The 23,396-nt window shown below is 36.8% G+C and overlaps 1 protein-coding gene across 1 annotated transcript; it reads right to left on the bottom strand.

The window, feature by feature from the left end:
• Positions 1–11,438: 11,438 nt before the first annotated feature.
• Positions 11,439–22,074, bottom strand: PDK4 (pyruvate dehydrogenase kinase 4). The gene is made up of 11 exons (XM_006178525.3): positions 21,701–22,074; positions 20,583–20,724; positions 19,299–19,370; positions 18,335–18,519; positions 18,085–18,171; positions 17,559–17,636; positions 15,689–15,765; positions 13,808–13,906; positions 13,500–13,610; positions 13,082–13,195; positions 11,439–11,907 (listed from the first exon to the last, which is right to left on the bottom strand). The coding sequence occupies exons 1-11, from the start codon at positions 21,813–21,815 to the stop codon at positions 11,764–11,766; spliced, it is 1,224 nt and encodes a 407-aa protein (XP_006178587.1). The 5' UTR covers positions 21,816–22,074; the 3' UTR covers positions 11,439–11,763.
• Positions 22,075–23,396: the final 1,322 nt, after the last annotated feature.

Genomic DNA, 23,396 nt, shown 5'->3' with positions numbered 1-23,396 from the left:
TCTGTGAGGAAAATAGGAACATTATAAGAGAAGTATCAAATAGGCATTCCAAGTATTTTATGTTTGCTAGATTTTAGGTAAAATTTGCTGCCAACTTTTCAAACTGTATATATATTCACATATATATGAGTATTTCCATATGTATCCATCTGTACCTGTGGTACACTAATTATAAGTTTGTATTTATGTCTCTAACTCTAATCCTAATTTTCTTCCCTTGCTTATCTGTATCTCCTCCCTCCAGCAGTGAGAAATCTGGCTCCCACTGTCTGTCATCCATTTACTCAGTTGCTTAATTCCATAATATGTGTATAGTGGTTTCAGAGTGGAAACCTTTATCAACTAGAGTGTAGTTCTTACGTACCGTTTCTTTCGCCATTAGTCTTACAGACGCTCTTTATTTCCAAAGTCACTTAGGTCAGGCCTTTTCCCCGACCCTCTTCAGTGAGATGGTTTCAATACATTAGTAATACAATTAATTCCGCTGTCATACTCTGCATTCCATCCTGGGATTCCCCTGACCTTCTAAATTTTTAAAATTTGCATACTTGAGATTCACACTTTGTGCTGTAAAGTTCTGTGGTCTTTGAGAAATGCATCGTGTCACAGGTCTGCCATTACAGTACCATACAAAGTAGTTTCACTGCCCTAAAATATCCTGTGCCTCACTTACTCATCTCTCCCTGCCCTCAACCCCCAAAATCTCTGGCCATCACTGATCTGTTTAATGTTTCTAAAGTTTCACCTTTTCCAGATGTCATATAAATAGAATAAAATAGTATGCTGACTTTACAAACTGACGTATTTCTCTTAGTGATACGCATTTGAGTCATCCATGTCTTTTCATTCATGTCTTAAGAGCTCATTTCTTTTTATTGCTGAGTAGTATTTCATCTTATGAATGCATCGCAGTTTGTTTATCTGTTCATCTACTGAAGAACATTTTGGCTGCTTCCAGTTTTTGGCAACCATCAGTAAAGCTGCTGTAAACATTCACAAGCAGGTTTGTGTGTAAACATAGATTCTAAATCAATTGATTTAATACCTAGAAGCATGATTGCTGCACCAGCTGGACCATATGGAAAGATTAAGTTTATCTTTGTAAGAAATTGCCATCTGTCTTCCCAAGTGGCTGTACCATGAGAGTTCCTGTTGCTCCACATCGTGGCCAGCATGTAGTATTGTCAGTGTTCTGGATTTTAGCCATTCAAATGGGTATATAGTGGTATCTTGTTGTTTTAAACTACATTTCCCTAATGACAAATCATGTCAAGCACTTTTTCATACACTTGTTTATCATTTGTGTATCTTCTTTGGTGAAGTGTCTCTTCAGATCTTTTGCCCATTTTGAATGTGTTTTTTTTTTTTCTAATTTTTGAGTTTTAAGGGTATTTTGAATACAAGTCCTTTAACAAATGTGTGTTTGGCAAACATATTCGCCCAGTCTGTGACTTGTCTTTTCATTCTTTTATCAATGTCTTGCATAGAGCTGAAGTTTTAATTCTAACAAAGTCCCACTTTTCAATTTTTTTCCGTCATGGATTATACTTTTGGTATATTTAAAAACTCATCATCAAACTGAGGCCACATAGATTTTCTTCTGTTTTCCTTTAGATGGTTTATAGTTTTGTGTTTTACATTTAGTTCTATGATCTACTTTGAATTAATTTTTGTGTAAGATGTAAAATCTGTCTTAGTTATTTTTTTCTTTTTTTGCATATCAATGTCTAATTATTCCAGCATGACTTGTTGAAAGAACTATTCTTTCTCCATGAAATTGCTTTCGCACATTTGTCAAAAATCAGTTAACTGTATTTGTTTGGTACTGTTTTGGGGGGCTCTCTCTTCTGATCCTTTGATACATTTGCTTTTACCAATACTACACTATCTTATTTACTGTAGATTTAGAGTCTTTAGAGTTTTTAAATCAAGTAGTATAAGTCCCTCAACTTTGTTCTCTTTTAATCAATTAATATGATAGCACAATCTTTCTTTAGCTTATTGGTACGGGGGACTACATCGATTGATTTTCAATTGTTACATCAACTTCACATAGCTGGAGTGTATCTCACTTGGCTATGATATATAGTTCTTTTTATACAGGAATCCAATTTGGTAATATTTTATTGGTGATCTTTGCATTTATGTTCATGAGAGTTATTAACCTGTTTTCTTTTTTCAAATGACTTGATCTGGTTTTGGTTTTTGGGAAATGAATTAGAAAATATTCCCTTCTATCTGCTGGAAGAGGTTTTTTAACAACAGATATTATTTCCTCCTTAAACGTTTGGTGAAATGCACTAGTAAAGTCATCTACACTTGGTGCCTTCTTTTTTGGAAGGTTATTAATTAGCAATTCAATTTCTTTAATGGATATAGGGATGGTTATCTAGTCCTCCTTGTCTGAGTTTGGTAATTTGTGTCTTTCAAGGAATTACTCAATTTCATCTAAGTTAATCAAATTTGAGGGCATATGTTGACCCCTTCTTGTTTTTTATTTAAGAAACATTTGGACTTATGTGACACTATACCAGAGTAGGGGAAGATGGAAAAACTGAAGTTTTTGAGGTAGAAATAGCCAAATCCTTGACCAGATACAATAGAGGTGTCAATTCCTTGAGTGACCCAGGTGTTGGTACACAGGAAATTGACATGAGATCACTAGCAAATATCTCCGGTTCAAGTTTTGCACAGCAGGCACAGATCTCTTCTGTCCCCTCTCTCTCCTTTACAGTCATCAGTCAGGTGTGGGAAGGAGATAAAATAGCTATTATCTGTGTAATCTAAAGGCCGAAGGGCTGTAGTTGACTGTTTTGGACTGTGAAAGACTCCTAAATCATTGTGCAACCCTGAAGGGAGAGGAACTCATAATGTTTTGGGTTAGGGGTTTGACATGGTATAGAGACTCAGAGAAAGTTAAATTTGACCTGGAAAAATAGAAGAATGTTATATTTCTTGAATTCTTTATGCTGTTAAGTTTGTATATACTATACATTGATCAAGGTATAATTCTATTTTTATTTGTGTTATTTTAAACTTAATCTGTCTTCACCCAATAGACTCTAAGACCTATAGACACCACGCCTGTTTTGATACTATTCTACCCCTAGAACTTAGTTTTGTGTCTGGCACAAGACAGACATTTAACAAATGTTAATTAAATTTATTTGTAAATAATGAGTGGTGACTTCAATGTCCAGTGGACTTTGTTTCAATGGCTTGTTCACAAAGACTCCAAACTTTATTGTCTCTTTTTGTTTTCATCTTACCTACTGGACCAATCCACAGCCATAATGTAACCCTCCATGGTTTCTCTGCCTGCATGTAGACGGGGATCAGAAAACTGCAGACCGATCAGAAAGAAAGGTTTTTACATTTCTAAAGAGTTGTTAAAAAGCCAAGAAAAATATCTGAAAGAGACCATATGTGGTTCACAACGCCTAAAATGTTTGCTATCTGGACCTTGAAAGGGGAAAAAAAAGTTTGCTGACTCCTCATCCAGATACTGAGTACATTATGGGAAAAACCAAACAACTGAGCAGGTTAGACTCTCCCCACTGAACCTACGATACGTTCTTTTACAGCTTATCCTCCTACTCTCTGCCATTATTTCAAAGCTGTTTTTTGTCCTCTAACCTCTGATTACTTCACCTTTCCCCTTCTCTACAACCAAAACCATGATCTATCTACAACTCACATGGTTTCCTCTTGTAATAGAGGACGTGTTTCTCTCCCTGGCCAGTAAAAATCTGACTCATCCTTTCCTGCCACAGTGGACATATGCTTTTGGTTTGCTACAGTCCTCTCCTTCAGGGAAACATCACTACCCATTTCAGTTATCCTTCTCAGAGTATGTAGTTCAACTTGGTCCAGTTATCACCACAGCCCACACGTGGGGAGGCACGTGACGCAGCCTTGGATGTTACAGTATTTCACCCCCATGTTTACATTCGTTGATTCCAAAAAAAGGCAAAGCTGGGCCTGGAGACATTCCAAGAGTTGGCTTGGAATAAGACCCTTACGTGGAGTTCGTTTCAGAAAAACTGTTACCTACCTCCCACATCAGTCCTTAGGAAAAGTCCTCCCACCCAGTGTCATTTGAGCCAATAGACGGAGACCAAGTTCAGTTCAGAAACAAAATAAGCTTTATTCTTCGATGAAAGAATGGAGAGGTGCGAGCTGGACCGCTGGAGCACAGGCTTCACCCCTGAGCGCGCAGGCGGTCGGTGGGCTGCTTTGTAGGGAAATCCCACCAGTGGGGGCGGGGCAGGCCTGGCGGGGCGGGCGCAGCCCAGCTGCTCCGGCGCCCAGTGGCCGCACGAGCCCAGCGTCTCTGCACACGGTCCGCCGCCATCTTGACTGCAGCGTCGGACACCGCTTCTGCTCCGGACCTGCTGAGCTGAGGTGAAAAGTGTAGCCATTTCGCACTAGGAACTCTGGTCTGAAGTGACCAGTGTGAGGCCTCTGTACCCGGCACCCTATGAGCAAGGAAGACTGGACTAAGCGCAAAGGGAAAAAAAAGGTCAGACTTCATTTTATTACGCAGGTTCTGTTTTTATTTGCCGCTGACAAAACTTGACTCTTATCTCCCCGAGAAACACTTATTTACCTTCCTAAGGATAAGAACCAAGGATGCTTCCTTATCTTTCCCAAAGGAGAGTTTGTGCACATTAGGGAGCAAAGTTTTTTCCCCGCTATCTCACAAAGGGAGGCGGGGGGTGGGGGTGGGGTCGGGGGAGTGGTGGGGGGAGCTGGGGAGGCGGCTGTCCATCTTCTGTATAAACTCTCAGATTCTTTGGGGGTTCATCACCTATAATACAGATCCCAGTAAGTATCAGGTGACATCTGGCTCTCAGTGAATCACCTTAGAAGGGGGAAAGATTGGGGCCCGGGTTGCTGATACGGTTTTTATTATAAGTAAGTATAAATGGTTTGTTCCTGCCCCAGAAATCTTGTATCTAACTCTCAGGATAATATGAATAATTTTAGATATTAATACATATCAATATTTACAAACCTAACTTCTATGTTCACATAGTGTCCTTGGGCATAGGAACAGTTGTGATTCATTATGGTATTCCTTGTGTGTGGCAGCTTGTGGTGCTTAAGAAATCTCTGTTGATTGCTTGTTGAATAAGTATGTGAATTGCTTCAATGCCTGAAGAATGGCTAAGTGTCATTCAGTAGAAAGTGCGAACTGGTCTAAGTCAAAGCTTCTGATGGCTCTGCAAGTAGGTGGGGACTTCTGTAGAAGTGCAGGGGCATGCAGCTGGTAGGTTAGGCTCCGCGGATGAGGTCAGTGGCAGTGTCCCTCTGCCTTGTTGATTAGTTGTGGGTTACACATTTGCATGACCCTCAGTCATTACTCTGACTTGTTGCTGTCTTCGGTGAATTCTCTAAAGAAGGTCTGTTTGTTCAGAGCAAGGTGTCTGAAGTGTACAGTGCCTTGAATCGAATCCCAGCTCTATCCCTTGATAGGGACAACTTAACTGCACTGCCTTGTGGCTCAGTTTCCTATCTGTAAAATGGGTAGGTTAATAACATCGCAGATGTTGTGAGAATAAAAAGAATCCATTTATGCAAAGGAGCTAGTAATACAGTGGGTTGTTGTGAGGGGAAAAAAATGAATGAATTAATGTAAAACCCTTAGAAAAATACCTGCTGCATAATAAGTTCTATAGAATTTTCTTTTTTGCCTACTTAATGTTCAATTTTAAAAGGGCCAGAGAGAGAAGAAAGAAGTATAGTGAAAGCAATTTGTATTCTAACGCATGAAATAAGTATTTTTGGCCAATGGAAATAATGGTTAAAAAGTCAATATTATAACCCATTGATTATCTTTGGTTAAGAAATCATTTCTTCAAGTTCAGTGGCAAGTTTTATCCTTAAAATAATTTCCCCCAAATTAGTGCATGGTAAGTAAAATCCTGCCTGGAACTATCTGGATTAGGTAAAAGTAAGAGTCACGTCTGACTCTGTGCAGAATGCAGGATATATTTTCAGATACAAAGAACTATCGTCAGACATTCTAAAAAAAAAAAAAAAAGTAAGAAACATTTTCTGCTTTCCGACAAGCCAGGGAGCTGTTTTCAAAGGCCTTTTAAAACTGTGCTAGTTTTTTGTGCTAGTTTTTGTTAAAATTTGAAGTTCTGCTTTCACAGGATGAAATATGATACTTAGAAGGGGAAAGAGGCTGCCTAGGGAACAACTGAAGCCTAATTGTTATTTTTATGGTTTAAGTCTATTTCATCCATTCAACAAACAGTTATTGAGAGTGTGCTTTGGGCAAAGTGCTGTGTGTTTACTTACAATGTGTAGTGAGCCAGCTTCTCCTCAGTATTCAGGGAAGTGTAGCCCTGTGCTCTCAAAGGGACCTAAAAGAGTTAATAGGTCTCATTAGCTAATGCATGGCACCACCATCCACCCAGTTTTTGGTTGGCCAACATTACCAAAGAGGTCAAAGTCTGAGTTTGATCCCTGCCTGAAAAGATTTCAGCTTTACTCAGCAATTTCAGGTCAACAGAAGTCTAATGCCAGGGTCATAATCGGACAATAGAGTATATTGGAGCAAAGTTGTTCTTCTATCACTGATATTGCTTGCACACACTGTATGACTTCATATCTGAAGAACAGTCTTTTATTTCTATTGCTATCAACTCATTTGTATAGAAACTTAATATAAGGATCCAGTATCTAATACTTAAATAACATTATTGATAAAACAGCTGTTATCTGTATAAATTTTATTATGTGCCAAGGATCATTATAAATGCTCTACATTTTACTTTAAGAGTTCTTTTTTTCTCTTCCAGTTTTATTGAGATGTAATTGACATGTAGCACTGTGTAAGTTTAAGGTGTGTAACACAATGATTTGACTTACACACATTATGGAAAAAGTACCACAAAAAGTTTAGTGAACATCCATCATCTCATACAGATACAGAATTAAAGAAATAGAAAAAAATGCTTTTGCTTGTTATGAGAATAGATTCAAAGACTTTAGAATTAGAAGTGTCTTCCTTAAATAATTAGAATTCATTTAGTTATTTCATATAGAAGAGAAAATTGGGACTCATATCAAATAGGTGAAGTGGATTGCTTAAGAATATGGTTTAAGGTTTTCATTTTTGTTTTCAAATTTTTATTTTGTTTTCAGGTTACAAATTTATAATTGCAAACATATTTTATTTTTCTTAAAATTTAAAAGAAAAAGAGTGAGTTAAGGTCAGTTTTACCAAATATCAAACTATATTTTGGGGGTAATAAACTCATTAAAGGGGATAGTTTTAATGGAATTGATTAAAAAAACTCAAGACTTTGCCATCCGATAGGCTATTTGTCTTATACATTAAAGCATCTTTTTACATTTATGGAAATAGTATGCTTATAAATAATTCCTGGCTATATTGCATTATTTGACAACCAATCCTGTGTTATTTTCATTACATTGGATGGTAGCAGTAAACGTGAAAATGATGTCTCGTAATTTGTTTATAAACTTTATTATTTTGTTGCTGGATTTATCACTAAGACAGCTCACATCATTTTCACATCATTTAATAGATTCAACATGTTTTCAAGGCTACTGACATTTCTGCTGGTTTTGAGTGGCTTTTAATGTTTATTTGCCCTTCGGTAGGAACTGAAAAATCTCATTAAAAGATAGTTACTCATTTCCATTAAAGAGCCATAAAATATGGGTGGTGATATATTTTCATCTGAGTCTAAGGTGAACAAGAAGGAAGAATACTAATAAAGTCTGAAACACTGACCCATATGCTTAAGAAATTTCCTTAGTAGTAAGAACTTTTAACCACTATTTACTTTCTTTTGAAATATGTGATCATTTTTAATGGCCAGAGGCCACCAAGGGAGAGTGACATTAAACAAGATCAGTTGCAATTTATCTCACTTGGAAAGGTATTCCAGAGTTTCTGCAATGTTGTAGAACTTTTTGAATACTATTTAAAGCATAAAATCTTATAAAATTTGATGTACACCTATTTAACACAGTTCAAATCTGCCGTTAAATGCAGGGATGCTGTTCTAAAGGCAGAGGTTTATTTATGTGTTTATTCATATGTATAAATATGTCCAGGAAGTGTTTATTGAGTGCCTAAGTAACTGTGAAGTAAGGTAAAAAATCAAAAATCCCCCCAAAAGATGTATGAATAGAATGCTAATGGAGATAGAAACCTACTGCTCTTAAGTGTTCATGGCCAGGGGCTTAGGGACTTCTTACATAAACTCCTGTGAAATTATGAAAGTTCCTCTATATTTTCACTAAGACAGACCACAGTGACCTGGAGACCCCATACACATTTGCAGTGTTGGTACACATGTAAGTGTAAGTGGGGTACCTGAAAGTTTAGTAGGAGAATGAAGAAATTATAAGGTCAACATTCAGCCTACTAGCTCACAATGATTTCTCTTTGCATAGCATGTTGTTGTTAACAGCAAATGCTCTTACCATTTCCAGCCAAATTTGAAATTTGGGAGAAATGCTGTAGTTTTGATGAAAATTTAGCCCACTTTGTTGAACTTGAAAATTGTGTTCCTTTTGGGGTACACACATTGATTTGAATCAGAAAGATGTATGTGTGCATACATGGAGAATTGTGGGACTTGCAGTCTTGCAGTTTTTATGGAGATGTGAATGAACTTTCTGACCCGGGGGGCGCATACGCTAACTCCATACTTCCGAAGCAGCTTAATCCAAGGAAACTGTATGGATAAAGCCCATGTGTGTACATATTTGCATTTGTGTGTGTGCAGTTGCTCACGCGCTTCCTTTAGACACTGTGCAGTGCTTCGTTGACAGAAGAAATGAAGGCAGTCAGGTGAAGGAGAGCATCATTGATAAAGGGCTTTAGTGTAGGTTCTTAAGGGTCTAATGCCTTAGGTTGATGGCATTTTTTTTTATTAAATATGATTATTCTGACAAGCCTTTAAAATTTAGTTATAATAAACTCATTCTACTAATTTTGTTTTGGTCTAATTGCTTCTTTATTTTTTTTTTCCTTCCCTTCCTCCCTTTCTTTCTCTCCTCCCTCTTGCTCTTAGTTTGTTTTATTTGCACAGCTTTGCCATAAGGGCATTATGGAGATGGTCAGAGAATGTTGTCTAAAGATAAAGTAGGGTCACATTTGTAAAGAAAGGTAGTGGGAAGATAGCAAAGATAAAACATGTCACCACTTAATTTAGTACTTTCTATACTATTTCTACCTTATTATTATTTAGATATTTAATCCAGAAATTGTTTGGGAATCTATATTATCTAGGTAATTATCTTGGTACTCCACTGTATTTGTTATGTAAGTACAGTCACTAAGTGAAACTTTAAAGTAAATTTACCAAAAAAAAAAAAAAAAGTAGAGAATACATGCATTGCAAAAATGATTATCCAGTATATTCATGTAGATAAACACACTTTGTACTATGTATCATTGGGGTATAACTAAGAAAGCAAAGGGCATTCAGAAGTTTGTGGAATGCTATAAACTATCTTTAGTTTAAAAATTAAGATTTTAAGTTTTAAAAGACCATACCCAATATGTAGATAAATTAGACTTGAATGTAAAGTGAGGAAAAGTTTACCTCAAATTCTTCTTTGTACTTTCCATTAATTTGAGAAAAGAACTTTAATACTACGTCTACAATAATAATAAAAATATTTATTGTAAAAATTATCACATTTCTCTATACATAGCCTAGAGACAAAAACACAGTTTATACATTAATAATTTATGTGGGCCTGAACATTCAGTTTCCATCCACTAGAATCCTAAAGCAGTTCCATAAATTTCACAAATACCATCGTGGGCTGTCTATTTTATAGAACTCCATTTACACAGCAGACGTTCATGAGTTACCAATATTTCTTTTTCTCTAGTGATTTAAAGATAGTTCACAGTGTTTGGGTTAATTATTAATAATATTTTTGGTAAATGTAAGTATTTACATGCTAATATGTTTAAATTTCAGTAAAAACTGAAAAGTCAAATAACACATTGCAAATAGTTTTGAGTAATCAGTAAGGGCACAAGCCAGAGTCCAAAGATCAAGAAACGTCACTACTGGGACATCTGATGACAAAATCTAAAATCCACAACAAATAGTTTGAGGCTTCTGTGGCCACTACCAGAAGCCCCACAACAATAGGCCATGAGAAAATTAAACACAAATGTTAAATTCAACATATAGACAGTACTGATTATTTTACAAAGTGGAAAATGCTAGTTTTTTTCTATAACCCTGCTTAAAACATCAACTTGACACAGAAGAGTTTATTATCTCATCAAAGCTCATTATCTTGCAAGAGTGAGAGAACCATTTAAAGAAGCATACTGTTTTGAAAGACACCAATTCATCCTCTTGCCAATAATTTATCCATGAAAATATGGATCATTTCTTGAAATAATTGAGGAATATAGCAAGATGCTTGCCTTCTGCTTCCCTCCCTCCTTCCTTCACTTCCTTTCCTTCCTTCCTTCTGTCCCTTTTTCATTCCTTCTCTAAGAGGAATGTGCTGGACTGCCCATCAACCTGCATATTATACCTGAACTCCCAGAAGTTCCATGTGCATTACAGCTTTCATGCATTAGCTCTCAATCTCAATGATTCACAAATGAACGCATTGGTGGCATGAAAACCTCTTACTCCCAGGCTATTTTATTAAAAATACTCCAAGAAGTGTTTAAATTCTGATGTTCTTGAGCCATTTGTTAATTATGAATTTTTAACAGATATATTAATGGTGGAGTGTAGAGAACATAATTAAATACATCAAAAATACATCTCTTTAAGCCTAGAAAATAGATGCCTTTCTTTGGATTACCACCACTGCAAAGTAGAGAACAGCCTGTTCTACGGAGTTAGGTTCTGAATGCATGATTTCTTTCCCTAACACTGGTTTTCCCAATCTACTTCTGTTTCATTTATAGTCAAAGCAAGGTGAGCGATTTGCTATTACTTTGGCAATTCTTCTCTTCCTCCAACAACCAACATCCTGAATTCAGTGCATATTTAAAAATTCAACCAAGACTAGGCACCTGGCAATAAGTGTTCACTGATAATGCGAGGTATGAGCACGAAAAGCAGCATAATAAAGGCACTGTATCTATCAGAAGGGGCTTTCTTCTGAGTTTTTACATATGCCCAATGCCTTGGCTGTCACTTTGAGTAAAATGTGTTGACTCATTCCTTCTCATTCAAAGTGAATGTTATTTCAGTCACCAGCTTTTCATCTCTAGAGTGCATAGGTATATATGAAATATGTGTTTATTACATTTCTAGTCATATAGTATAAACTAAGCCCTAATCCTTCGCGTGGCAGGAAACTACTGGCATACTGACACTTGATAATCCATAAATACCAAAATCTTACGACATCACCAGAGGCCTAAAATGTCAGTCTGTTGAAACTTCTAGCCAACGTCTTCGCTTCTCACTCTTTCCCATCCTTGTTGATGAAGAGTTGGAGAACTGAGGCTTGTTTGTTTCTTCTTCAGGATTTGATATAAACTCATGTGTTATTCTAAGTTAACAGAATAAATGGCTGGCCAGCCACTAACTCCTGTAGTCCTGCACTACGCTTGCCTGGGTCACAGAAACGAGCTGTGTGCCTCTTTGCACCAGTGTTCTGATCAAGGAGTTTTCGTTGCTGTTTGTTTTTGAGGAAACAAGAGTTCACATGCAAACATTCAGGAAACAGAACTGGCACAGACCCACTTTGATCCCTTAGAGTCCTGAGGGTCCCTCTTCACACAGCCACTTTTTCCTTCGCCAGGTTCTTTGGTTCCTTGCTTGGGATACACCAGTCGTCAGCCTCACTGCTTGTCTGATAATGTTTGAAGGCTGATTTGTTAAAGACTGGGAGTTTTTCAACAGATTCAGAAGATAAAGCCTGAAAGAAGAGGGGAGAAATATCAAACCAAAGAAATTATTCATGGTATAACTTGTACTTGAAGTGATTATTCAAAATAAATTCAGAGATAAGTATTCAAACACTCAGTCTTTTAGTTGACTTAGTAGTAAAAGCACCCCAGAACCCACAGTATACTAAGCATCATAAAAGGAAGCTGAAAAATAAATATTATCTGCACCTCATAGGGGCTGAAGTAGTGTATATACATATAAAATTACAAATCTATTTGTATTCAATATTCACACTCTTCCCTTTTTGGACATTGCTGATGTCATGGAATTGAATAGCAACAGGCAAGTAGGTTTTCCAGGAAAACCTTTGTGTGTGTGTGAGTCCTAACCTGATACTATTGATCTGTCAAAGTCTGATATTATAAATCTGTAATATGTTAGTATTTTTCAATACTTTGAAGACATTTTTGCTTATTTAACAAAATGAATACATTTACTATTTCAGGTGTTCTAAGTTCAGGTGGCAAATAATTCCCTTGCACAAAATGGGAGCCTGGAAGCTTAATGTTTTAGTTGCTAATAACTGTGAATATATTTTCAGTTGAAATACTTGGCAAATGATTAACAGAATCAGGACAGTTACCTTAGCAAATAAATTGAGGTTTTATCAGAAATGGAAAAAACGTGTACCAAGTTTTAAAGTTTAAACAGGAAATGCCAGGCATCCCACTGACAGCGTCTGAGCAGTCAGCTTTCCTCCCCCTGGATTTTTAATAAGGTCAGCTTAAGGTCCTGAGTATCTTGATTTAAGTTGTTTTCTAGGCTGAAATATTATTAGCATATATGTATTTCTCACAAGTCTAAGTAAAACAGAAGTACAGCTATTCTCACAGACGCCTATAGGAGTTGCCTTAAAAAATTCACATGAGCACCTCTTCACTCAGAAACTAATGTGTTTATGGGAAACAGTTTTGCTTCATTGAGACAGGTAGCCTGGCCCCACTTCCTTTTTGATACATTACCATATTAAGTATTAAATAGTATACCTACACCTGCCAAACAGAAAAAAGAATGACTTGTGGTTATTATTTGCGTTAACTCAGTTTGGGGTATTCACTGTGGACCATAGAACTCAGGGCTGTAAAAGAAGCAATCTTTTAAAAAATGTGATTTTTTTTTTTTCTATTGGATTTAAAGGATACCTTTAAGTAGATGATAGCATCCGTTCCATATCCTGGCAAAGAGTAGAGATTTAGATCTCCTTGGAAATACTTGGCATAGAGACGAGAAATCGGCAAGCCGTAACCGAAACCAGCCTAGAAGGGGAATATCAGTTATTGACAAAGAGGTGGACGTGATCGCTGGAATACAAAATGTGGGGAGGAGCTGTTATCCTCCCGGATACGGATGTCCTGGAATTTGGGCAAATGTCTTCTGCTTCCAATCAGAGAACCCTTGTAGAACTGTTTCACTGTTTTTAGCTTGCTTTATCATTCTCATATCCCCCATGCCCTATTTAACTAAATTGATTAACTTGCCTAAACACTTCCTTGCAGTCCTTGCCCTACATTTATAACTAGGTGGTCTGGGATGAGCTTGGCCATATATAACTGGTCTTACCAAAGGGGCGTTCCGGGAATTATCCACCACAGGCGTTGGTGCAGTGGAGTACGTATAACTAAAGAGACGGTCAATAATCCTCAGGGGAACACCACCTCCTCTGTCTGAAATCTTAAACAAACAAACAAGTCATCAGAGCTACACATTAAAAACAGTGTGCATTTGTCTATGTAAAAATGTCTTTCCTTCATTTAAAAGTCACCTGGCGTACATGACTTTGATCTATTGCTCAAAGCAGCTGGCTTTATTATTACTGACTCCTTTTTAATTCTTTCAAAAAAGACTCAAGAAAAACAGAGAATAGTTACCTTAATTGTAAGATCTTCTTTTCCCAAGACAACAATCACCTCCACTGGTGTCAGGGAAGGCCAGTTTTCCTGGTGTTCAACTGTGGCCCTCATTGCATTCTATGGAAAACAAAACCATAAGGAATTCAATGGCAGAAGGATGAGGGACAATAAATAACTGTTCTTTTATATTTAAAATAAAGGCAGCACAGAAGGTAACTCAAAGTTCTTATTTTTTTAAGTTAGTGGTAAAATAGCTCTGTAAATAGCCATTTATGAATGTGTCATGCAGGATGTATAATGAAAAATATTCATTTACCATGTAACATAGCTCCTGGGAGTAATGTCTAATGGAAAAACAATTCTGCTAGCTGTCAAGTCCTTATTTGTAAGCTTAATTTAAATGTAGAAATTGGTTTTTATAGTCCATTTCCTGGCTCTCTCTTTTCTGTCTTTCCATTACATTTTACATCCAAGCACCAAAGAGTATTACATAACAACTAAACAGTGAATCATTGAACCAATTTATTGGCTTTTATAAAATTTGCTGGGAAAAGGCTGTTACTATTAAAAGGATAGTAAATAATTCTAAATTAAATTTCAATTTGCATTTGATTATCATCTTAACTTTTACCAATGACGGTAAAATAACTGTATGAGTTGGACCATTCAATTTAAAAGTAAATCAAATCAACAGAAAAGTATCTTTTGTCCTTTAACAGAGAAGAAACTCAAGTTTTCAAACTAGCTGAACCTCATAGAGATAAAGATTTGGTTTATTTTACCCATTTTCCTCTCTACCCTTCTGGTAGGTTATCTGCTTTCTGGTTTCTATATAATAACAAGTTCTAATCATTAGCTAAAATGAAATAAATTAGGTCAAATATTTGTAGTACAATCAATGCCTCATCGCACTAATATTAGAATAAGTTAGGAAACATTAAGTTCTGAGAAGCGTTAGAATTAGAGGCAGATTTCACTTCTTTTTTTTAAGCTTCCTCTTTGCCAGTCCTAGGGACTCTTAGGAAGCATCGCAAAGCTTTGAGTGTTTTTCTGTCTTTTGGTGTAAGTATACAGTTTTAGTTTGGGCTTAGAAGCTGGGATAGGATTTGATTCTTAGTCCCTGGCTATCCCAGACCAATAACATCCATATCGGCTAAAAGCTTGTTCGAAATGCAAAATCTCAGATCAAGAGTATCAGAATCTCTGGGATAGGCTTTAAAATCTGTATTTTAACAAGCCTTCCAGGTGATTCTAAAGCACCCTAAAGTTTGAGACTCACTTCTAAAACAGTCTTGCTATGGAAAATGGACCATAGACCAGAAGCATCACCTGTTAGCTTATTAGCAATTCAGAATCTCAGGCCCCATGCCAGACGCAGTGACTCAGAATTTGAATTTCAACAAAACCTCCAGGTGGTTCATAGGCACATTAAAATAGCTCACTGAAGGAACTGATTGACCTCTGAGTATATTCTAGACATAGGTCGGGGCCCTACCACCTACGGTAATTCTAGAGCTGAACTTCTGGATTTGGAGTTAGACCAGCCTGTGGGGGTGGAGGTAACAAGGCCTCAGTCACTGAAGCATTCATCCCGTGACCTTCCTTAATGAATGCCTGAATGACTACGGCTTTGTTGGACACCTGAAGAAATAGGGGGAATAGGGGGCACTGAGACATAGTGAGTCATATTGTGCATTCTCAAATAATGTGTTGATGCTACAGGGAACTGCATGTACCCTTTTCAAACATTAACTGGAGCTTCCTTCTGTTAGGAGCACAGAAACATGCTTGGGAGAAGATAGTGAGTCTCTTGTTGAGTGGGAATGATAAAGGAAATAAAAATGTAAACAGTGAACTTTAAAAATAAAACAAAATTGCAATTACTGTGAAGTGTGTTACCTTGAATAGTTCAAAGAGCATATGATGAAGGTGAGAAGGAACGTATACAATATGAATTGGTTGGCCTGGAAATTTTCCTAGAAAAAAATTAAGCTCATTTAGAATTGGTTAACAGATATTTCATGAAACAAACTTTCATATCTATTTGATTAATATTTTAGATTTAAACAGGATTGGAATACTCCTCATCCTCCTAACTCCAAAATCCTACCCTAGAGCCTTCCCTCTTAAAACCGTAAATACAACTGACTTACTTTCAAAATGCTTTTATAGTTGCTACCCAGTGCTCTGTGATTAATTTTTGCATTTCTTTACAAATGTATAAAGTCAGATAAGTGTAAAACAGGAGTGCTGTAAACTAGATTACATGGATTATTTATTTATATGTTCAAAACTTTTGTACCGGACAATTTCAGAGTTAAAATTATATGCACTTTAAGAAAGAAGAAAAAATAAATGTAAGTCTAAAGTATAACATTGAAATTGATGCGATCTAGCTATAGTTTTCATAGTTTTAGTGCATGAGAGTATGACACATCTGATTATTCTTGATTTTTATCAACTAAACATTAAATCCATTAGGCTGTATATGCTTACATTTCACCAAGAGGCTAACAAAAACCAGAGAAACAAAACCTCGTAATACTCTTTGAAAAGAAAAATAAAAGGATTCTTTGGTGTTCCAGGCCTTGGCAAAGTTTGAATCAGAAAACACAAGGTCTGGCATAATTCCCTCTTTATTTTATCAAACAGCTCAAGCAGTTTATCTACAAGTGTTATGCAACAATGCTGTTAATGCTTAGAAATATTTTTCAATCTTTAGTGTACTCCTATTTTTATTTTAGCAGTCAATTACATTTTCCTATCCCCAATCCATCAATTAAGCTACTCTTAATTTGAACAACTTTATTTTAATTCTCATCACCAACATATATTGTTCCTGTATAACTATTACTTGAAGAAGATGTTTACTATGAGTTGAAAGGAGAAAGTTATTCCAATTTGAGTATACTGTCTTTCTTTGAGAATGGGATAAGATAAAAATAGTGCCATGCATTTATCATATAATTACTTCAGTCTATGTGGGGAGACCTTATCTTTTTAGGTACCCTAGAGTTAAAGCTATTGAAGAATGCTCTGCATTCAAAACAGTGGTATATATTCATAGTGGAATTTTTAAAAATTTTGGTGAGAACATTTAACATGAGATCTACCTTCTTACATATTTAACTGTACTATATATTATTGTTAACTGCAGGAACGGTGTTGTATAGCAGATCTCTAGAACTTACTCATCTTGCTTAATTGAAATTTGATACCCACTGAATATCACCTCCCCATTTCTCCCTTCCTTCACCTCTAGCAACTATCATTCTACTCTCTGCTTCTATGAGCTTGATTATTTTTGATACCTTATATAATTGCAATCATACAGTATTTCTCCTTCTATGACTGGCTTTCTTCTTATAGTGCAATTTAAAGTATTTTTGTTTTCAGGTCTTATAAGTGACCTCTTTAGGAACATATGTCCACTACTAAGTGGTTCCTCCTATTCTGCCCTCTTATCCCATATAGAAAGTGAGCAATCTTTCTTTGATCTGAGATACTGGAACTTAGCTGCTACTCTAAATTTCAAATTATTTGTTCAAACCATTCTTCTTTATGAATTGTCATTAGCAACTGAATATACTCAAATTGGAACATTCCAATTGAGATAAAGTGAACCTTGGCTTCAAAAAAAATGTGTACAAATTCTATGCAAGTTCAGAAGGGAAAAAAGGAGCACAGGATTTACTTTTTACAAGAAGTAATCATCTTGGAAGAACAGTGAATTTACCATAGACTAAGATACATTTAGTTTATAGCTTACCATTCACTTGTGTGAGCTTTAATTCTGGAGATGTCAAGTAATACTGATCACAAAGCATCTTTGAACAATCAAAGGCATCTAGAATAGAAGGGTTTTTTAATAAGGATTAAATGAACTTATATCAAGTAAAGTTTTCAAGTGATCTTCAGTGTGTGCATTACCCTCAATCTAAAATATTCTTTAGAGTACAGGTTTATATACCTTTTTGATATTTTATTGAAGAAAAAAATAAAGACAGTGTTTAAGTTACAGCTGTAGTTATAGGAATATGTGCACTTCAGAGATCAAATACAATATATGAAAATATGGCAAGTAAGCCATTGATGTTTGGATTTTTTTAGTAATATTATAAATGAATATTTAAACAGCTGACTCTTAAAAGCAAAGGACCTTCATGACAGTAAGTATAAAAACATAAATGGAACACTCCGAATATAAATTCATTCACAGAACCACCTCAACTGTAGATGTGTCCATCAGATAATATACATTTTCAATAAGGGAAATGCACAAATCTAGAAATTACCTTGGACCACTGCTGCCACATCACAGTTTGGATCGATGCTTCCAATGTGGGTTGGGTTTCCTGTCTGTAAGTCACTGAATATAAGGACTGTTGAAGAATAAAAACAAATAATAGTGTTATAGAAATTAGTATAATAATGATTAGAACTACCACTGAGAAAGAACGTGACCCACCGAGTAGTTGAAATATCTAGGTAGACTATGGCTTATATTCTACACCCATCTATCATGACCATGATGAACTAACTTACTGTGCTGGTTCATCAGCATCCGGATAGAAATACGGTTCATGTAAAATCGATCCAGAAAATACTGAAGATTTTGATTGGTGACTGGGTCAACTGTACAGGCATCTTTGTACTCTAGGATTCCTTGTGCCATTGTAGGAACTACATTATGGTGTCTATTTCGAACTTTGATGAGAGTATCTACAAAACTAAGCCAAACACATATTTATGGTTAGTAGAAGTTCAAATAAGTTGCATTCATTTATATTTCCTAGATTACTTCAAAGAAGGCTAAAGCTTTTCTTAAGTACCCATCTCAACAAGTCAAATGATAAAATACTTGAACGATAAAATAAATTTGAATGATAAAATATTAAGGCTCTCACTACAGATTCTTTGACTAAATGTTACAGAGATAGCTTCATAAACAGATTTATTTTGCTTTCAGCTTACATGTAAAAATACCAGCTCTGTGAGTAGTGTGATCATTCTAGTTGTTCATTAAGCCTTCTCTTTAAAAAATAACAATTAAAAGAGTAAGTAATATTTAAGATGGCTCTAGGATGCCATTGTGAAAAAAACTTCGAAATTTCTTGTCAGAATTAGAAAAGGTTCTTATTTCTTATTCTTAGAGCTAGAAACTGTCTGTTACTCTGAATGAAATTATTTACTCTCCAGTAATAAAGTGACATGTATTACTACCATGTAACAGTAAATCCTTCTGCAAATCTAACATTAGAATAAATTTATAATAAAAATAGATTTCCTTAAAAAAAATTCCTCTTACACTATTCATCCTCAGCATTATTTTCAATGTTATATCACTTTAAAAAGAGCAAAAGCCAAAACTTGTCATTTGAAAGGAGTAAGTAAAAGTATTTATCATTTAGGATAATGCTATAAATTATCCTTCAAGTTAGGTCTAAAAAAATCAGATGTCTAGAAATAGTCAAAGTTTTAGATTATTTTTCTAATGCAAAAAACTTACTCTGACAATGCTTTCTGGTCCTCTGGGCTTTTCTCATGGAATTCCACCAACTCCATCAGGCTCTGGATATACCTGTAGAATGGCAGGTGTGCTTTAAGTTTTAAAATTGAATAGTCAATTACAAGTGGCTAAAAATAGAATGCTTTTTTCAAATGGTATGCAGAGAGAAAATATTATGTTTAAAATTAAAACTTTCCTCCGAGACATCTGGAAAACAGTGTATCTTAGAAAAAAGAAAGCTACAATTTTAACTCTCAACTTTCTAACTTAAAATTTATGTTACTTTAACTATCCCATATCAGTATTCAGTTTTCTGTTTTGTTTGGCAAATGTCTTTATTTTTTTTAATAGCAGAAGCATTTAGAAACAACTTTTACAGAAAGGCTTCATTTTTTTTTCCTATAATCATTCATAGATGAGTAGAAGTCTTAGAAGCAGCAGCAAATACTATGCATTAAATATATGGTTCAAATTGCAGTTGTTTAATGAGTGTATAATACATGTATTTCTCAAGTCAGTGAACAAAAAGCTGTATAGTCAGTAGGTTAGGGTGAAGCTCTCTGGTGCTTATGTGCCTCAGTGCATAACCTGGCTCTGTTCTCTGAAAATCTGCCCCTTTGGGCTATCTCCCCTCTCTAGATCAGTATCCTTATTTTCAAAATAAGATAATAACTGATACTGAGTTCTGGCTATGTTCCAGGTACTGTTCTAAGTGATTTTAAAATGGATTACCTCATTTAATTACACTCAAATATCCCTTTGAGGCATATACTTTATTCTCTTCATAATAGATGGGGGAATTGATGCATAGAGATAGGACACTTGCCAAGGATTCCACAACTAGCAACAGGCAGAGGCAGGATTTGAACCCAGAGCCTGCTTTGTTATTTGGTTTGTAAGTGAGAAAGATTACGCCTTCCCAAAATAGTCATCATTCGTACCTATTTCTAGGATAGGATTCCTTTTGCGGTATCAAACTCTCTTGTATTGTTTAAAATACAAACTAAAATTATATCTGTGAATTATTTTCTATATTTTCTTCTAGAAATAAAAATTATATTGTGAAAGTATCTACTTCGTCTGGGTAAAAATGTCTATTTATAGCTTTATAACTGCGTTTATGATAAATTACCCTAAATGATGGAAAAAAATCTTTACATCTTTCAAAAGTATTTAATGTTCAGACCACCCATTTTTGAATTGTGATGTCAACATATTGTAAGAATTCAAACTCAGGTAACTGTCTTAAAAATAGAGACTGTTTCAGAATGGTTCACCACTTACCAGCTTTTAACTAATTGTACTGAAGAGGTGTTTACTAATCGATCAGGGAGGATATAAATTTCCTTCAGTATATTGGCTAGCCTCACAGGCAGCTCTTGTCGCAAAAAAGCAAAAGAGGTTCTTTCACATGCATTATCTGAACCTGTAATAAACAACATTTATTTAGTTTTTGGAAAAAAAAGTATGTCTAAATTATATATTTGAAGAGCATTAACAATCCAATATTGAACAGACATATGTTATAAAATTATATTTCATCCTCAGTTGGGTTACTACTTGTAGCTAATTCAGGAGTAAGCATCTTCTGCATTGTCTTCTGTCTTCTCTCTTTTTTAAAAAAGTGACCAAATGTGAGAATTACTGTTTTCTCTTTTTGATGAGGATTCACTTCCCAGAAGTCGTAATATCCCACAGCTCTTAGTATTCATAAAAGAGTGCAGGATTCAGTGAAACCATAAGGTTAAAAAGACATCATTCACAGGGTTCTAGATATGAAATTGGAGTGCGGTAAGGAGTGGGGTGGGAGTCATGATGCTTCTAGTGATAGGTAACATCACATTTAAATCCTTGAAATTTTCTTAATAAGATTTCTGTAGATAGTTTGTAATATTTTCAGCAGTAATTCAAATATATAGAGAACAATATGGTAAAGAGACAAGCAAATTTGTTAGGAACCCAGAGAGGTGAACCTTGTGGAGTGGTGGAGGGTGGCTAGAGGATAAAACAGCAATTAATTCGAGCCTGCTTTATAATATTAGGAATCTTCTCCAAGAAGTACTATGCTGTGAAGGATAGAGTAAAGTTTCTAGTCCATTGTTAAAGGGTAACTGAAAGCAAAAAGTATTTTGACTGGAAGCAATGGGCAGAAAGAAGAGGAAGGATGAGCTCAAACCATCCAGCATCAGCAGGGCTGCAAATGGCCTTGCTGGTGAGCATAAACATTCAGAAAGAAGGCAGATCTAAGAAAAGGCGTCGAGGTTCCAGGGTTCAGCAGGAAAGCGGACCCCAGTTGCTTTAAGTAATGAGCCCAGCCTTTCCTACATCGAGTCTGAAAGTTAAGGCATCTCCCCAGTCTCTGCGCCCCCGCCCGGGCCCTAGGGCCCTACGTCCTGGCTCACCGAAATCCAGCAGCTGCTTCATGGACAGTGGGGACGGGCTGTAACGCGAGAAATGCTCAACCTCTCGAGGGACCAGGGACCCCGCGCTGCGCATCACGAAGCGTGCCGCCTTCATCTTGATGCCCACCCTTCCTGGCACAAGCTAGGGCTGGCTTGAGGAGTGAAGGCTGCAGGGAGCGGGACCTGGAAACGTAGAGGGGGCTGGGCGCGTCCTGGCGGGGAGGGCAGGTGTGCTAGCGGGCTCTTGCTCCCAGGCGTGAGCTGAGGTTCCGGAGAGCTTCGCAGTGGAGGAGTCGGGCAGAGAGCAGGAGGAGCAGTAGGTGGCTTGAGACTGAAGTTCGCGTCTTGTTACCAGCGGCAGCCTCCCAAGTTTTTATTTGTTTCTGCGCCGCCCCCCTGGCCCCCCGCCCCCCCCCCCGCCACCCCGCCAGTTCCAAAGGGGAGGAGTCACTGGGACTTGGAGAAGCTTCCTGAACTTGGGGCCGAGCCATTCAGTTCAGATAAAGAACTCTGGGCCCCGCCTCCGACGCGGAGACCTGACACCAGTGCTCACGGCTGTGCGGGGTAAGGGGATAGGAGGAAGCCGAAGCGGACATCAGTAGATAAGTGGGCTCAAGACGAGTCACTTGGGGACAGGACGGATAGCGTGGGCTGGGGGCCCGCCCAGACTCGTCCTTGTTTACAAATGAGAGGCTGTCTCAATGTCACGCATTCCGGGCCAGAAACTGTTTCCAAGAATCTAGGCTCCGGGATGTCATTGGACCTCGCTCAGAGCGGGGCGTTTACAGTAGCCAGTCACCTGCGTCGAAAAGTATTGGCTTCTTTGTCATTGGGCTGCAAAAAGAATAAACAGTCTCAAGAGTGTTTTCTCCGTGAGTGAATAGCACACGTCGGGAACTGGAAGTTCCTTTTGCTGAGACTTGAGCTGCGCAAAATGCGTTTATTTTTTCTTGTGCCAATAAGAAGCCATCAGTTTATTTCCTTCCAGTAATAACATTCTCTCCATTAGGTTTAACTCTTTTCATTAAAAGCAGAATAAAAAAGGGATTAATTTGTCGGTTTGACTCACTTGCTTTTTCATCCATCAGAGAATTTGGTCACTCTGTCCTCCTGTGTGACATGTACTTAATCCAAATCTTTGCCTAAGACATTCTGTTCTACCCGTAAAGTTCAGCACAAACTGTGCTGCATGTATCTTTCCTGATTGCGTCTCCCTGCTCCTTCTTGCAGACATGGCTTTTGTCACGTATGACACTATATTGTAGCTATTTGTATTCTTATTTTGTTCCTCTCTGAAACCTCTCCCCTGAAAGAGATCAGGTTTGGGACCATGTCTAATGCACCTTTTTGATTGCTACTCTGCTTTGTTGCTCTCAAGATTAAACAGTTGTGGAAACATGGGGAAAGTTCCAAACTGCATTTCCACTTGGAGATAGGTTTTAGTAACAGTCTGTTTTATATCTTTGTATTCTGAATCCTTTATTATATATTTGTATCGTTCACTGAAACAAAAACAACAGTAAAAATGTGTTCAAGAAGCAAGAAGACTAAATAAACCACTACCTGATGAAGCAAGTAAATTTACGGTAAAAATCCCTTCTTTTCCCTTTATTACATCCTAAGGACAGCAGCAAAAGAAAAGCAAGCATTTGCTTTTCTTATCCTGTGTGTGGGATCTGGACTAGGCAAAAATGTA

The sequence above is a fragment of the Camelus ferus genome, chromosome 7, assembly GCF_009834535.1.
Source record: "Camelus ferus isolate YT-003-E chromosome 7, BCGSAC_Cfer_1.0, whole genome shotgun sequence".
NCBI lineage: Eukaryota > Metazoa > Chordata > Mammalia > Artiodactyla > Camelidae > Camelus > Camelus ferus.
This window is presented reverse-complemented; position numbering and strand designations above follow the sequence as displayed.

What these genes read in the sequence shown, in the direction of transcription:
- PDK4 (XM_006178525.3), bottom strand. Translation starts at nt 21,815, where the DNA reads ATGAAGGCGGCACGCTTCGTGATGCGCAGCGCGGGGTCCCTGGTCCCT. An exon ending in AAAGCTCACACAAGTGAATG is followed by an intron (nt 15,766 to 17,558) that starts GTAAGCTATAAA and finishes ATTTTTTTCTAG; the next exon opens with GAAAATTTCCAGGCCAACCA. An exon ending in ATTCCCGGAACGCCCCTTTG is followed by an intron (nt 13,196 to 13,499) that starts GTAAGACCAGTT and finishes TTCCCCTTCTAG; the next exon opens with GCTGGTTTCGGTTACGGCTT.